This window comes from Bison bison, unplaced genomic scaffold (assembly GCF_000754665.1).
Source record: "Bison bison bison isolate TAMUID 2011002044 unplaced genomic scaffold, Bison_UMD1.0 scf7180017864374, whole genome shotgun sequence".
Classification (NCBI taxonomy): Eukaryota; Metazoa; Chordata; class Mammalia; order Artiodactyla; family Bovidae; genus Bison; species Bison bison.
The window spans coordinates 3,251,280-3,267,388 of record NW_011494946.1 but is presented as its reverse complement, the minus strand read 5'-3'; the positions used below and the strand labels follow the sequence as shown (position 1 = coordinate 3,267,388).

The 16,109-nt window shown below is 37.8% G+C and overlaps 1 protein-coding gene across 1 annotated transcript in view; it reads right to left on the bottom strand.

Moving 5' to 3' along the window:
* TBC1D5 (TBC1 domain family, member 5) overlaps nt 1-16,109 on the bottom strand; it is a 540,661-nt gene that overhangs the window by 240,725 nt on the left and 283,827 nt on the right. Inside the window, exons 10-13 of the mRNA XM_010856750.1 lie at nt 12,871-12,973; nt 6,303-6,391; nt 4,729-4,779; nt 4,562-4,631 (exon numbers count right to left, since the gene is read on the bottom strand). Of these exons, the coding sequence (XP_010855052.1) occupies nt 4,562-4,631; nt 4,729-4,779; nt 6,303-6,391; nt 12,871-12,973 (313 nt within the window). The remainder of the gene's footprint in view (nt 1-4,561; nt 4,632-4,728; nt 4,780-6,302; nt 6,392-12,870; nt 12,974-16,109) is intronic.

Here is a 16,109-nt window from a genome sequence, read left to right as displayed (position 1 = left end):
TCAGATTTGGCTCAAGTGTCCGGTCCCAGTTCAGTCCGTCTTCCCTGCTTTGCTACTTCTCTGCCTCCTAAAATGTGAAATCTCTAAAAGGAGTATCAGCTTTTTGTCACTGGAGCAGATTCAGCGACATAAAGGTAAAGCTCTTGCCTGCACCATTTGGAAGAAAGAACTACACAGAAAAAAAGCCTGGAATTCGCCCTAGAGTCGTTACTAGGCAGGGTGGCAGAAAGCTCAGGAGACAGGAAGGGGGCGCTTGTTAAGGACAGAGGAGGCTCATGGGAAGGGGCTCCATCTGGCTGCCCAGCATCATTTCCAGTCTTAAGATGAAACACAGCCCTTTGGACTTTCTACAGTGCCTGCCCTAGTGTACTTAGGTCTAAAGGTCAGAAGACTACATTAAAATTTAGAGCTCAACTCGTTGCTAATTTGTATATAAAAGAGAAAGGGAAACCTTCATATTGCCATCATTTACTACAAAAATAGTAAAGCCAAGACTCTTTTTTCTGATTTTGTAACATCCAGTACACTCTCTTCAAATAACAGGATGCTTTAACTTAAGAAGATTTCCCCTAACAGAATACTTCATTAGGATGGTGCAAAAGTATTTGCAGTTTTACATTACTGAACTTTGCCATTTGATATGTATTTAAATAAATATGGTTATGGTATACATTATTTTAATGTGTCTTTTTCACTTTATGTTTTTATGCTAATGACATTATTTGCTGGGTATTTACATTTATTTCATTTTAGACTAAGAAATTGATAGGAGTAAGGACTTCACAGGTGTTGCTAGTGGTAAAGAATCCATCTGCCAGTGCAAGAGACGCAAGATCCCTGGGTCGGGAAGATCCATGCCCTGGAGATAATGGCAAGCTGCTCCAGTACTCTTGCCTAGAAAATCCCATGGACAGAGGAGCCTGGTGGACTACAGTCCATGGGGCCACAAAGAATCAGACACGACTGAGCACACACACACGGAAATGATGTTAAGACAAAAGCAAATCTGATCGATCTTCTTATTCGAGTTCAAAATGAGTTGTAAAGCAGTGAAGACAACTCACATCATCAACAGTGCATTTGGCCCAGGAACTGCAACGAACATACAGCACAGTGGTGGTTCAAGAAGTTTTGCAAAGGAGATGAGAGCCTTGATGACGAGGGCATACTGGCTGGCCTTCAGAAGTTGACAACGGCCAACCAGCGCGTTTCTCTTATGTCTCCAGCACTGGCAGGCGGGTTCTTTACCACTACTGCCACGTGGGGAGTCCAGGTGCCTTATCAGTGGTCCACAAATAAAAAAACCTCATCACTTTGAAGTGTCGTCTTCTCTTTTTCTACGGAACAACAGACCATTTCTGAGACAAAAAGCATATTTTATATGACAACCAGTGATGACCAGCTCAGTGGATGGGCTGAGAAAAAGCTCCAAGCACTTTCCTAAGCCAAACTTGCACCAAAAAAAGGTCATGGTCACTGTTTGGTGGTCTGCTGCCCGTCTGATCCACTACAGCCTTTTGAATCCTAGTGCAATCATTATATCTGAGAAGTATGCTCAGTAAATCAATGAGATGCACCAGAAACTGCAAAGCCTGCAGCCAGTACTGGTCAACAGAAAGGGCCCAATTCTTCTCCACGACCATGCCCAACTGCATGCCACACAACCAGAGCGCCAGAAGTGGGATGAACTGGACTAGAAAATTTTGCCTCACCCACCATATTCACTTGGCCTCTCACCAACAGACACCACTTCATCAACCATCTCAACAATTCTCTGCAAGGAAAATGCTTCCACAACCAGCAGGAGGCGGAAACGCCTCCCAAGGGTTTGCCAAGTCCCAAGGTATGGACTTTTATGCTACAGAAGTAAACAGACACTTGTTGTTGGCAAAGATGTGTTGATTGTAATGGTGCCTATTTTGATGAATAAAGTTGTGTTTGACCCTAATTATAATGATTTAAAATTCCCAGTTAGAAACCGCAATTACATTTGCACCAACCTAATATAATATCTCTTAAATTTAAAAAACTTGAAAGCAATCTCTCTGGTCATTTAAATGCTAAACAGCATAGCATATCTAATAGGAAAATTGAAACAATAAAGATAGAGTTAATGAAAACCACTTATCTTCAGGATTTCTTATGACGAAGAATGCTACCTACATTGAACATAAAGCTGTGATTGTCTCATCTCATTTGATGAGACGCACACCACGACCAACAGCACTAGAGAGCTTTTCTGACCACTGCTTAGTGGCAGCAAAGTGTGTTTTACAGATCAGTGCCAGGCTACAGAGTGAGTGATACAGTGAGATGACGATTTCACACCACTATGAAACCAACACATTGCTTCCTTCACCACGAAAGCCTTATAAAAGGAGCGTCACTGCACGAGGCGGCGTGCACCGCCATATAACTGAATTTTCCATGGAAGTAGAAGACCCGAAAGAGGGATATAATAGTTTCTAACCTTCTTCTTTAAAAGATGACAGAATCATGGAATAGAAGACAAAGGGTAGGATGAAAAGGGAGTCACGAGATATGCTTTTCAGGGACACACGATGCACTGATACACACAAATAACAGATACAGATTCTCAGAGGTCATATCTGCGTGTTCTCTGATTACGTGTCTTTGTGTAGTCTTAGCCATTTTCATATGATTCTGTGAAAGCAACGTGGATAAGTACAAGTAAAAACTGGCAGCCCTCACATTTTATCACTCAGTTTCTCAGATACTCTGAATCAGTTATAAAACACAAAATGACCAGGGTGTAAAACGATCATGAGGCCTATAATTAAATGCATTCAAATACTCTGCTCAAAATCTGATGTTCACATAAGTCTCTTTACCAAATCACCTGCTGAAAATACACTGTTCATCACATGTGCTTACAGCACGCTTCCCCTCTAATAATCCTTACAGAATAGAGCATGGTGATATATTGCTGGAGGAAGAACATCACTTAGGCTAGGACTTGACAAACCTTCTCTGCAGAAATGGTAAATGTTTGAGGCTTTCCAAGCCACACCGTCCGTGCTGCAATCAACCAGCTCTGCCTTTGTAATGAGAGAGCAGCTGAAGACAGTAAGTAAACAAACAGGCGTGGCTGTATCCCAACAAAACTTTTTTCTGGATGTGGAAATTCGAGTTCCCCGTAATCTGCATGTCACAAAATATTACTTCTCTTTTGATATTTTTTCAACCATTTAATAACGTAAAAGCCATTTTTAACTCACAAGCTGTACAAAAACAGATGGCAGGCCAAATTGGCCTGCAGGCAGTAGTTCGTCCTGACCTCGACCAAAGGCATAAAAAGCATTAGTTATCCATCTCATTGGCTAAGAGATAAAGCGAAAGAACTGAGTGATACATGGTTTCTAACCAGAACGCATTCAATTATACTAATATAAAAGAAATTAGTCACATAGAAAAAAATAAACCCAAAACTCTTAACACAACAGACCTTGTCAGAATAATTTGTAATCTTCCCAATATTGTGCAATAACAATGAAAAGGCCAGAACGATCCCTAAGTTAGCATATATATTTGTTTAAAATGACAGTTAATTTGGCAATTCCACTCCTAGAGATATGCCAAGAGAAATGAAAACATATGTTCACAAAAAGTTTGTACATAAATGTTCAGAGCAACATTATTTTTAATAGTTAAAAAGTGAAAAGAACCCAAATGTCTACCAACTGACATACGGAAAAATAAAATGTGGCATATATGTATGCAAGGAAATATTATTCAGCCGTGAAAAGGGATGACGTACTGACACATGCTATATCCCAAATAGTGAAAACACTATTCTAAGTCAAAACAGACAGTCACAAAGGTCACATATTGCATGATTTCATTTACATGCAAGGTCCAGAACAGCAAGTTCAAAGAAACGGGGGATACATTAGTGATGCCGGATGTTCTGGGGAGGGGGAAGGAGGGGCAACTGCTAGTGGGGACAGGGTTTCCTTCTAGGGTGCTGAAATGGTCTGAAATTAGAAAGTGGCGATGCACGCACCAACTCTGTGAATCTATTAAAAACCTCTAAATTGTACACTTTAAAAAGGTGAATACTATGGTATGTCATTTCACAAAAATTACAGTTAAAGAATAAAGCTGAGAGAGAGTAAGGATAAATATAGCTGCTAAACATATAAATTCAATTGAGTGATGCCATCAGTAAAACAACCTACTGGGTACAGTTTACCTACATGCTTCAGGGCCTGTCTCCTCACCAGGACAGCAGAGATCAAGTAGATAAATACACTTCTCATTCAAAATTTATAGCAATTTTTAAGAAATTATATTACATGCATAATTTACACACATATAAAAGAAAGTTTCTATTTTACATGAAAATTTTTATATTACCTTTGTAAATCTGTCAATAATTAGAGGCATGATTTAGAACCCCAGTTCAAACTTATTTCAGAGGCATTTTTATATTTTTGTTTTTATAGTGATAATAATGGCTTTTGTTCTCTGATTTTACACTTTTATTTACTGAAATCATTTATTCCCTCAAATACATTGAAAATATTTTTACTATAATTACCTTTTGACCATCATGCTCAAAAGTAGAAAACCAAGGTTCAGCAGTTTCCATAAGCTGTGAGAACATTGCACTAAAAATCAGAAAAATAATATAATGCTAATGTTAAATCTTCATTAAGGTAAAAATAGCATAAAAAATAAAAATAACAGAAAAGTTTTTGTACTTACTAGGCATCATGTTCCAGATATTCAGGGTTCAGGAGAGTTTTCATTTCCTCACTTAAAACAGCAATGCAAGTGATCAGAATGTGTAATTTTTTAACAGAAAAAGATGCAGAGGTTGCCTTATCTATACTCTAAGCCAGCTTTCATATAATGTGTAAAGGAAAAAACATGAGCCTTTTTTAAATAAAAAGAGCAACTCTATTAACATATGAAATGTTTCTTTCTACAAAGATCGAAAACAAATTAGTTCCCTGTCTCTACCACAGTGATGTAACTATCTAATTATTCCAAATAACAAATGCTGAATGTGACAATACATTCTTTGAATATGCCTGATCTAGAATCAACTGATTGCTCCACAATCTATCACTTGTCCAAATGAAACAAGGAAATATGTAATTACTGGTCATAGATCCCGTATCAAAACACTGATTTATTTTCCTTCAATGGCTTCTACTTTTAATATGTTTTAGTATCAATCAGTGACCTCGTCCAAATCTATTTTAGTGCTCCTTTTACTTTATAAAGGATTGAAACTCTTAAAGAAGCATACCCAACTCATTTAAAAGCTGTTTTTTAAAAAGCTACTTTCAATCATGTATACTTTTCTATGAAGTATAGTCTGCACATACATTTTTGAAAAGATAAAACTGGCATGAGAACAGGATCTCAATACTAATTGCATCCTTATCATAGTTTATAGAGAAACTGAGGCAATGGCAATTAAGATATGGTTATTATAGTCAGATTCAAGAAATTCTCCAATACATCCAATGTAACTGGAAAAACTCCAAGGAGCTAGAAAATACAAACCTACGATATAGTCAAGTTGATTTGACAAATGCCCTCATATATGTTCAGCAAAATGATGGCTGCTTTTGATTAATAAAGACTGTATGCGCAAACAGATGAAATGCTACATGCTAATTCTCTGTTTTCTGCATGGAGAGGGGCCAGCCTATGAACGTTCCTGATGGTTTACAGTCCCTAGGCTCTCCATTCCCAAGACGCCTCTAAGCTGCTTCTCTTGCCCACCTAGTGAGGGTATCTTAAGTTAGAAAATAAATTCTAACAATCAGCCTAAGTTAAATACAATTACTGAAGTTATCTACTGGAAATAATAATGTATCTAAAAAACATGGGAAGTCATTTGTGTTTCTTTAAATTGGGGTTCTTTGTGAAACTATTCTGTTTATGAATTGAATTGAGTTGGATCTGGGGAGGACAAAATACATCTCAGAATAGGTTCTCTTACAGCTTAGTGTGAGAGAACGGGTCACTGTAGGATGCAATGTATGAATATTAACAACTGTTAGCACTTCGCCATTGCAACAAAAATCTCTTCTTGATCCGTTAGATATATGTCTTCCTTTGGTACGGCTCTAAGACTTGCAAAAATATTTAGAATTCCAAGTTTCCCCACAGCTGAAATAGGATTACAATTACTAAGTGGTTCAGCCACATGAACCTCAAACAAATGCTTACAATTTACAAAATCTTCAATGTAAAAGGTGTTGAGGTTAAAAAAAAGATTACAACAGGGCTGAAAAATAGATGGAGCTCCCATAAAAACTTGCCTTGGCTGCGCAGATTCACTGGCATGGAGAAAGGCCTGGTGGTCGCAGTGGAGGGGGAAGACGATAGGAGCCAGCAGCTCGTGCATTCCCTGGAACAGAGCCCGAGAAAGGAGGGGGCGGGTGCTGAGGATTCACCAGTGGACAGAAGGGGCTCAGCTGAGAGCCCTGCAGCTGACCCCCACTGCCAGCATTTCCATATTATACACAGAAGCAAAAACGTAAAAACTACAAAAGGAGACTTAAGTTTCAGAATTTGACTTCCGAGTCAACCACAGCATGTATTCTTCTTTAAAACATGGAGAGCAGCTCTCTTTTAAATAACACAACAAACAATACATTGGCATGGCAGACAACCTTGCACCTGTCAGTTGCTTCAGAATCTGTGCTCATAAATATGAATTTCATTTATGCAAATCATAATCATGAGCTACAGTGTAAGGATCTGTAGTAAGAAGGGCAACTAAGAACTGGAGACCTAAGGAAATTACATCCAATGTTTTCATTATATAATGGCTCAAAATTAGGATGTCTGTAGATTTAGGAAGAGCTGAAGTCAGCTAGCTGGAAATGTTGGATAATAAAAGAAATAATCTTTAGCAGGTATGAGGAAAAACAAAGTTTTCAAGTAAAAATTTTAAAGGTGCTTAAGCCAAGATGGCCATAATTTTTTTTTTCCTATTTCAACTATAAGGTTACTTTTCAATTTATTTGGTGATTTCACCAATATAATTTTCTTTGTCCTTATATTCTGTTCATCTATGGATTATGTAAATACACATAGAAACAAAAAGATATTAATTACTAAGTTGCCTTTCAAAGGTTATTATAAAAATCTATTATTTATACATTATTGTGAAAAAATAAGATATTCCAGATCAGTTGAGATTTTTTTCCCCCTACTTAGGCATCAAAAGCATATTTTAGCAAGTTAAAAATAGATTATACGCTTTTCTGCCTTTTAAAGTGAGTCAATTACTATTTTCCTTTTATCTATGATGATCTCTTGCAAAAAGACAACACAAAACCCCACCTTTTCAGGAAATAACAATAAAGTCTCCTCTCTTTGCTAATGGGATTAAAGAAAACCTCCAGTGAGGGACAGCCACACAGCACTCTGCACCAGTCTCGCAGCTCTGTGCTACTAAGTAGCCCAGAAGGAAACTGTCAGAGTTCACTGACAGGTCTTCACCAGCCTGGAATTAGAAGGGCTTAATGACATTCTTACAAAATAATTTAGGATCCACTGACAATTTACTTGTGATTTAGGACAAATTACCACACATCACTTCAATCTTTTTAGGTAAACATCACCTACTAAACAAATCTTGAAAAGACTGCTCCTTAGAAGAACTTGGTAGAGACCCAGAAAGAATGAAATGTTGCTAAAGTGGTTTAAAAACATTATCAGGGGCTTATTATTCTGGAATAATCTCAAATTATTCCAAAAACTGAGTGACATACTTTTAATCATGAAAGTAAGAGGCGCTTATAGGAGAGAACTACAGAAAAGCGAAAGCAAACAAAACAACAAAAAAGCAGGGAGGGAAGGCCGAAGAAGGAAGAAAGAGCAGCTGTGGCGATATCCTCGAGGTAATCTTTTGCTTATTTCTAGTGGTTTCCTTGGGATAAACTCCCTAGAAGAAAAATTTCTGGGTAAATGAGTTAAGATATTCGACATATACAATTAATCTGCCCTTTAGAAATAATTCCCTCACTTTAAGGCATAAAACTCCCCAAATCATTTCATATACTCTCATCTTTATTTGTAGTGTTTTTTTAAAAATCCCATCAAATTTTACAAACAGTTGCTTTAACTTACTTAAATGTTAGTGAGATTGAATACAAACGTTTTAGTGGCCATTTTTATTTAATGAATTGCCCATTTTCTCTTAATGAAGAGTTTCCTTTTCCCTAATAATCTGTAATATTTCTTCAGCAATTCAGGAAATTAACCCTTAGTCATTTTTGTTACAAATGCTTTCCCATGTTTGTAACTTGCCTTTTAATTTTGATGATATCTCATGTCAAAGTGAAACCATATACTTTAAAAATAGTCAAATCAATAAATCATCTTTTATAATTTCTTTTGCATTCATGCCAAAGAAACCTTCATCATATTGAGATTAAGTTAAATTACAAGTTCCTTTTTCACAGCTAATTCTTTACCCATCTGGAATTTCTTTTTGCCCCGAAGAATAAATATGCATTTTCCTCTCCCTAAGAGTTAAACTAATTTATTGAGTAATCTTCATCTACTGAATAATCCATCTTTTCCCAAGAGTTCTGAAATGTCATCTTTATCATAATCTGATTCTTTGGCTTTCATTTTTTCTGGGTTTGTTTTTACTGGTATTCTACTAATTTATACATTCTTAACAAGAACTTTACTACTGTCACGATTTGAGCTGTAAAATACTCCAGTTCCCCATATTTTCTATCCTTTTCCTCAAAACTATTTTGCCTATTCTAATAACTTTTTTCATCCAAATGAAAATGTAATTTAGTTACAGAAAATGCTAGACAAAAACTATTTTTTACTGTGATTGTATTAACTTGAATAAAATAGATATTTCTAATACCAGATCTTCCAGTCCAAAAATATGTACAACTGCATAGTTTTTATTAGGTTGATTACCAGGTTTTAGTCGTTGGTGGCGGTGTCCGTGATCTTCGGACTGGAACGTTTCCTTTCAATATGTTTTCTAAAACTATTTATGGATGCTTTAGTAAGAAACAGCTCTTGCCTAAATGCATCTTCTCACTTTCTTTAATGTTCTCTTCCCTCTACTTTCTGTGACCTCTCTCCAGAGTCTACATTTGCCCATACATAATTTACTTTTATTTATTCCAAAAATTATCCGTTAACTACCTATGATGTTTTGAGAACACAAAAATGAATGGAGTGAGCACCTCCCAACCATTACGGAGCCTGTGATCTAGACAGCAAGACACATGATCAAATGAGTACGGAAGTACTGCATGGTTATAAACTTGGCAAGTGATACATATATGTATATGTACGTGCGTATGTACATCCGTACATACCTAGGAAAACCCAGCTCCTACTATATGCTCAGCATATACAAGGTGCTCATTGCATAGTGACTGGATGAATGAAATAGCTTCCACCAGAGGGGTACATATCATTTATCAACACATTGGTAAAAGCTACAATATGATGAAAAATGGAAAAGAATTGTACTGAATTATACTTCAGTATTTCCCATCAATAAAAAAATGCTTTTTGTACAATGGAAAATTGTAAAATTCAGAATGCCCTGAATACCTCTAAGACAGCCTTTTACACATTCAGGCTTCACATCCAACTAAACTAGGTACATTTTTCTAAAACACACTTGGAAAAAATTGTTGATCTTACTCTCAATTTTAGACTAGTAAAGCCTGATTATTAATTACAATTGACAACCAAACAGACATCTTTAAATGAAAAGAGATCTGGAAAGAATGATAATAAATTGTTTAAATGAAGAGAGATCTGGAAAGAATGATAATAAATTCAATGCGCTGTAAATCTGATAAAACGTAACAAAAAAGAAATGTATCATCAGTTTCCAAAATCTGTGTTTTGTTTCCACCCGCACGTCAGTGTTTCTGCTTGCTTACAGCCTTGTTCACTGCTGGATCCTCAGTAGTCACTGCACTCCAAACTCATGTGAGTTGAAAATAAAGGTAACAAAGTTTTCCTCATCAACAGCCTGTAGGCTCACAAAATTGAACCTGTTCTTTTATCTGCCTGTGTTCATTTAGCCCACCAAGCAGTCTTTATTAAAGCTGAGGCATCAGGCAGTCAAAGTTCATTAATACCATTTATATAATCTCTGCAGTTTCAATTAACTCAGCAAGACATTCTACTACATGATAACAGTCTCATTAATTCAATAAAATCCCATAACTATTAACAATATGGTCGATGTTAAACGGGGTGTCACCTAGTACAAAATAATAGCTTTAACAGCTTGTGATGAAACTCAAGGTTTTTTCTTAAATTTGATCTGGTTAAATATCCAATCCTCTTAGAGTAAGGGATTATTTCTACCTCTATAGAATCTATAGAATTTTTAACATGTATATGGAGTAATTTTAAGTCTAAGAAGGTTGATGCGCAGCAGTAAGTTAATAATAGTTTCCTGCTCAGTGACCGATAGACTTTGTCTAAATTATCAAGCGTGTCTGATCTGTCCCACTTCTCTTTAGTTTTCCTTACAAACGAGTGTGCTGTGTGCCTCACAAACGATGGACTACACAATTATAATGTGTTTTTTTTTTTCCTTGTCTGTGAATCTAGTTGTTTCTTTCTCTAAAGAAAAAGGGGAAATAAACGTATAACTTGGCATAATTATATTCTAACCTCACTGGCTATCATCAAAGTTTTCATCATGAGATACTCCCAGATATTTCAAAGAGGAGACAGAAGACTGAGGAGACAGGCTTGATGACAAAAGCCAACAAAATGAGACAGAGAACAGAACAACGGAAATGAACCGGGATCACTGGCGAAGAGCCTGAACCTGATGACTTCTTGAAAGTGTGTTAGCAACATTCTTAGATTTTAAGTCATTCTTACTAGAATTTTCTTTTATTTGCTTCCAAAAAATCTTGCACAGATGGAGATTTATTTTCTCCTGTCTCCTTTCTGGTTTGCTGTTGGTTTCCACACTTTGGATCTGATCTGGACAGCATATCTTGCTAGGGAAGGCCTTTCCTACCCTGAGGTTATCAAAAAATTCTCCTAATGTTTCTTTTTTCCCAGAATTTTTATGTAGTTTTAGTTCTTACAATTACACCTTTAATTTAATCGTGTTTAGATGGAAAATCAAATACAGCAATTCAATATCCTTTTCCCCTTGAATGGAAAGGCCCTATCTATCTCACATGAAGATCTCACTTATGATTGGACCTGTTCTTACCTTGTTCCACTGATCTATCTCTCAGTTTCCACACTACTGTTACACTGGTTTGATCATGTAACATTTATAACTGTTTCCATGTCTTCCTATGTCATTCTCCCCTTCCCCTAAATTCTGTGGCAACTGAAGCACATGTATTAATTGACCATAACCATGATCACCACGGTAACTACCAACACGAAGGCTTAGGAGCACTAATGCTTTTAACTCTACAAGAGCACTGCCCTCATCAGCAAAGCTGTAAGAGCAGAAGAGGCGAGTCTGTGTGTTGTCTAAGAAGTGTTAGAGCTGAGACACAAATGAAAGAATGAGAGTCTAGACCCAGTGCTCACAACCAGCAAGCTATGTTCTTTCTTGCCATTAAAATTACTATAAAGCTTTTGGGCACTAAAGTTAAAATAACTGTGTCCAGTTTTAAAAAACTGTATCTCTTTCACTTAGCCTATCAGTGGAATGATAACACATTTACATACTAATTTAGGAAGAAACAGTATCTTTCCTTAGTATCTTCCACCTAAACACGTGCTGTCACTTTTCTGTTTATTCAACTCTACCTTTACATCCTTCTGTGACATTTATAGTTTTTATTCTTATATTCTTATAAAAGCTATATATAGCTTTTATTCTTATATTACTAAATTTATTCCTAGACATTTTATAGTTTTGGTTGCCATTATGAACAGGATATATTTTTTCCATTTCCCATTCTAAAAGCTCATTATCACCATGTAATTAATATAAAATATATATTAGTAATATCAAAACTAAGATAAAATTAGTTCTTTTGCATATTTTCATGTATAGAATAACAAATATATTATTTAGGACAACTGCAATATGAGTTGGTTTATTATCTTTAAATAAATCAAGTTTATCTCAAAGTATAAATAAACTGCTCTCACCATGCAGGTGTTTTCTGTTATACTGAATTTGGGTGGTCACCAGTGGACATAACAACTTTGGATTGTTAGAGAATTTATTAATAGTTTGAATCCTCACTTAACATGTATTCTGACATACATTAGAGTATCTAACTTTGTATATTTTTATTGGAATCCCATTAGCTTAAGTAGAAACCTGGATACTTCTTTATATATTAAATAATTTACATTTCAAAATGAATACACATAATCCAATAACCTTCTTTAATTACGAGATGAATTAAACATCAAGATCTCAAGAATATCATATAAATTCCAGAAAGTTTAAAGGAACTTTCTGAAGGTATATCGCCAGTAGATTTTAAAGCGTAAGAGGACACTTGATCACTTCCTCCACGGCATGGCGTGCATTTATAAATGCTCTGCTTAGAAACAACATTTATATATACAACTCTGAAAAGTTTTATTACTAGATTGCCTTCAAAGATGCTGTTTATAAACAAACTCCCAAAAGTTGAAAGAAAAGATTGAATGCCTTATAGAAGACAATTTGGCGGAATGTCTTATAATAAGGAAGAAGCATATGTGTGCCAGTGAGCTTGCTTTTCTCACCGTGCAGCTGACAAGCAGCTCTTTGATTGCTTTACTATTATGATACAACTTTGGATACAATAAAGGCTACATTATTGCTCTATCATTTGTCAAGCTGTATAGAAAATTCTGAGTCAATGGATGCCACCTGTACGATATTTTCATTACCTGTTTATAAAGCAACTGCTCGTTTTCTCTAGCATAACAGAAAAGAACATCTGTAAGAATTTTTCTCACACTTTCTTGTTGGAAAAACTGCATTTCAGGAAACCTGAAAAAAGAAAACAGAGGGTTGAAACTGAGTAACACGATTTCAAGAATTACCCTCAAACTCTCCTCTCTGAGAGGTGCCAAGGGCGGCTTCTGGTTTTAGTACAAGTCTGTATTTGCCATGCAACTTATGCCAGAGGTGGGATTGATGTATTAAAGAAAAAAAGGATGAGAAAAGGGAGATAACTGTATCACAGAGGGGAGGGATACCTTCGACATCTAAACACTTCAAATGTCTTCATATGCTTAAGATCATCACGTGATGAATAAACAGTTTTTAAGCAAAATGACGTTGGTGTGGGGGATTGCTTTGTTTAATCCCATTTGGTATAATGTGATTTTGTAAATACCAACTCTGTGAAAAAATCATTATCTTTTTTTCCATGCAAATATCAGAATTTAAGTTATTACACATGACCACACCATTAGTTTTATTTAATTAAAACACCACTTTAAATGGAATGAGTTAGTCAATACTGCTTAAATGATCTCTGGATCAAAAATTCTACCAGGTGCTTTGAGGTAGTCTGAAATAAAAAGGGCAGAGTATTCACCTGAAAGGAGCTTAAATAGTTGTTTATAATGAAAGATGGCAACAACCCAAAGAGCAAATACAGAGGAATGTAACACACAATGAATCTGTCAGCCCTGTGTATACGCGGCTTTCAAATCTGCAGATTCAACCAACCATGGATCAAAGATATTTAGGAAAAACAAATTTTAGAAAGTTCCAAAAAGCAAAACTTGAATGTGCCAGCCTGCCAGCAACAATTTACACAGTATTTACACTGTATTAGCTATTATAAGAAATCTAGAGATGATTTATGTGAGGATAGGCACAGATTATATCTGTGAATATTACTGCATTTTATACAAGAGAGTTAAACAATCCATGGATTTTGGTATCTGTGGGAGTCCCGGACTCCATCCCTCATGAATACCAAAAGATGATGCTATAAGGGAAGAATGAATGTCATCCAAAAATAATCAGCCAGGATATAATAAAAGTAATACAGATAACCCTTACATGCATACACACTGACAGTGAAACATCAGAGAAGTTAAAAAAACAATCCCATTTACCACTGCAACGAAAAGAATAAAATACCTAGGGATAAACCACCTGAAGAGACAAAAGACCCGTATGCAGAAAACTGTAAGTCACTGATGAAGGAAATCAAAGTCGACACCAACAGATGGAGAGACGCCAGGTTCCTGGAGTGGAAGAACCAGTATCGGGAAAATGACCACACGACCCAAAGCAGTCTACAGAGTCAGCACAGTCCCTATAAAACTACCAGTGGTATTTTTCAGAAAACTAGAACAAAAAGATGGGTGGATGGCATCACCAACTCAATGGACATGAGTTTGGGTAAATTCCGGGAGCTGCTGATGGACAGGGAGGCCTGGTGTGCTGCAGACCATGGGGTCGCAAAGAGTCAGACATGACTGAGTGACTGAACTGGGAACAAAAAAATTTACAATTTGGATGGAAACACAAAAGATGCTGAATAGCCAAAGAAATCTTGACAAAGAAAAACAGAGCTGGAGGAATCAACCTTCCTGACTTCAGACTAGACTACAAAGCCACAGTCATCAAGATAGGACAGCACGGGCACAAAAACAGAAACACAGGCCAATGGAACCAGACGGAAAGCCCAGAGGTAAGCTTACACACCTATGGGCACCGTATCTCTGATGAAGAAGGCAAGAACATACAATGAAGAAAAGACAGCCTCCTCAAAAAGTGGTGCTGGGAATACTGGACAGCTGTGGGTAAAAGAATGGGATTAGAAGGCTTCCCAACATCATACAGAAATAAGCAGTCAAATGGGTTCAATAACAAAAGGTCTGAACGAGAATTTTTAGGGGAGGAGGAACACAGAACGTCTGTGGGAAAGGTCACCCCATCAGAAGGAAAGCCCTGAGGGCTCGATTCTGAGCGTAGCGTGGAGCTAGTGACACAGAGGGCATGTGCTTCTGGGAGGTGCCGCCGGCTGGGGCAGGACAACAGGGCGCAGGAGAAGCGGGAAGCACAGGCAGGAGCTTCCAAGGCAGCATTAAGCGGGGGGAGAGCCACAGATGACGCTACATTTCTGAAGCCAAAAGGAAAGAAGAGAGTACTGGAGGGACTCTAATTTGGAAAAAGACTGCAAGAGGAGAGTTGAGAGGAAGGAGAGACGAGGATATTACACTGAGGTGAAATAGTCACAGGCCTGAGAAGAGCCTGTGTTCAGCTTTCTGCTGCACAGCTGCTGGCTGCGGGACTGGAGTAGACGGTTGCCTAATGGCCTCATCTCTGAAGTGGGATGATCACACTGCTCTTGGGACCAGGTGAGACGCTGCGGCAGCAGCAGGAGCAGGCCTAGCGGCAGGCGTCCAGCTCAGAGGCCACTGCTGGCCTGAGAATGGGCACTTGGCATGCCGCACGCATGAATGAGGAGGCTTGGGTACCGGAAGATAAGAGAGTGCATGGGAGGCTGGAGACCGAGAGCACAGAGGCACGGGCCGCCATCAGGGGACAGAAGAGTGGTCCTCCCTAGTCTCCAGAGGTGCAACCGTGGCTGTCAGTCACGTTCCGACTACTGCTTCCTACTGCTGGTGAGCTCAGCTGTTTTCTGCGTCCGTCTGATCCTCTCCAGGGCCCCTGTGAGAGTTAGAACTTTCTTTCCAGTTCAGGCTGGGACCCTGTGTGGACTATGCTAGTGGTTTGTGAGGCATCTCTTTCCTGATTCTAATTTTTATAATAAATTATAGCCTGTTTCATCTTTATCTGTTCATTTGACTTTGGCTTGAAATTCCCTTGGGTATATAGTTTGTCCCCAGACATAGGAGTCTGACCTCTTCTCCTGCAGGAAGGAAGCCTCTCTTTTGGGGCTTGGAATAAACAGCCCGTGGGCTATCTCATATCCATGCATAAATCTCAGTGTGCTGGCCCTCTAGATAGCCCAGACTCAGGCTGCTGCTGCTGCTAAGTCGCTTCAGTCATGTCCGACTCTGTGTGACCCCATAGACGGCAGCCCACCAGGCTCCCCCGTCCCTGGGATTCTCCAGGCAAGAACATGGAGTGGGTTGGCCATTTCCTTCTCCAATGCATGAAAGTGAAAAGTGAAAGTGAAGTCGCTCAGTCGTGTCCA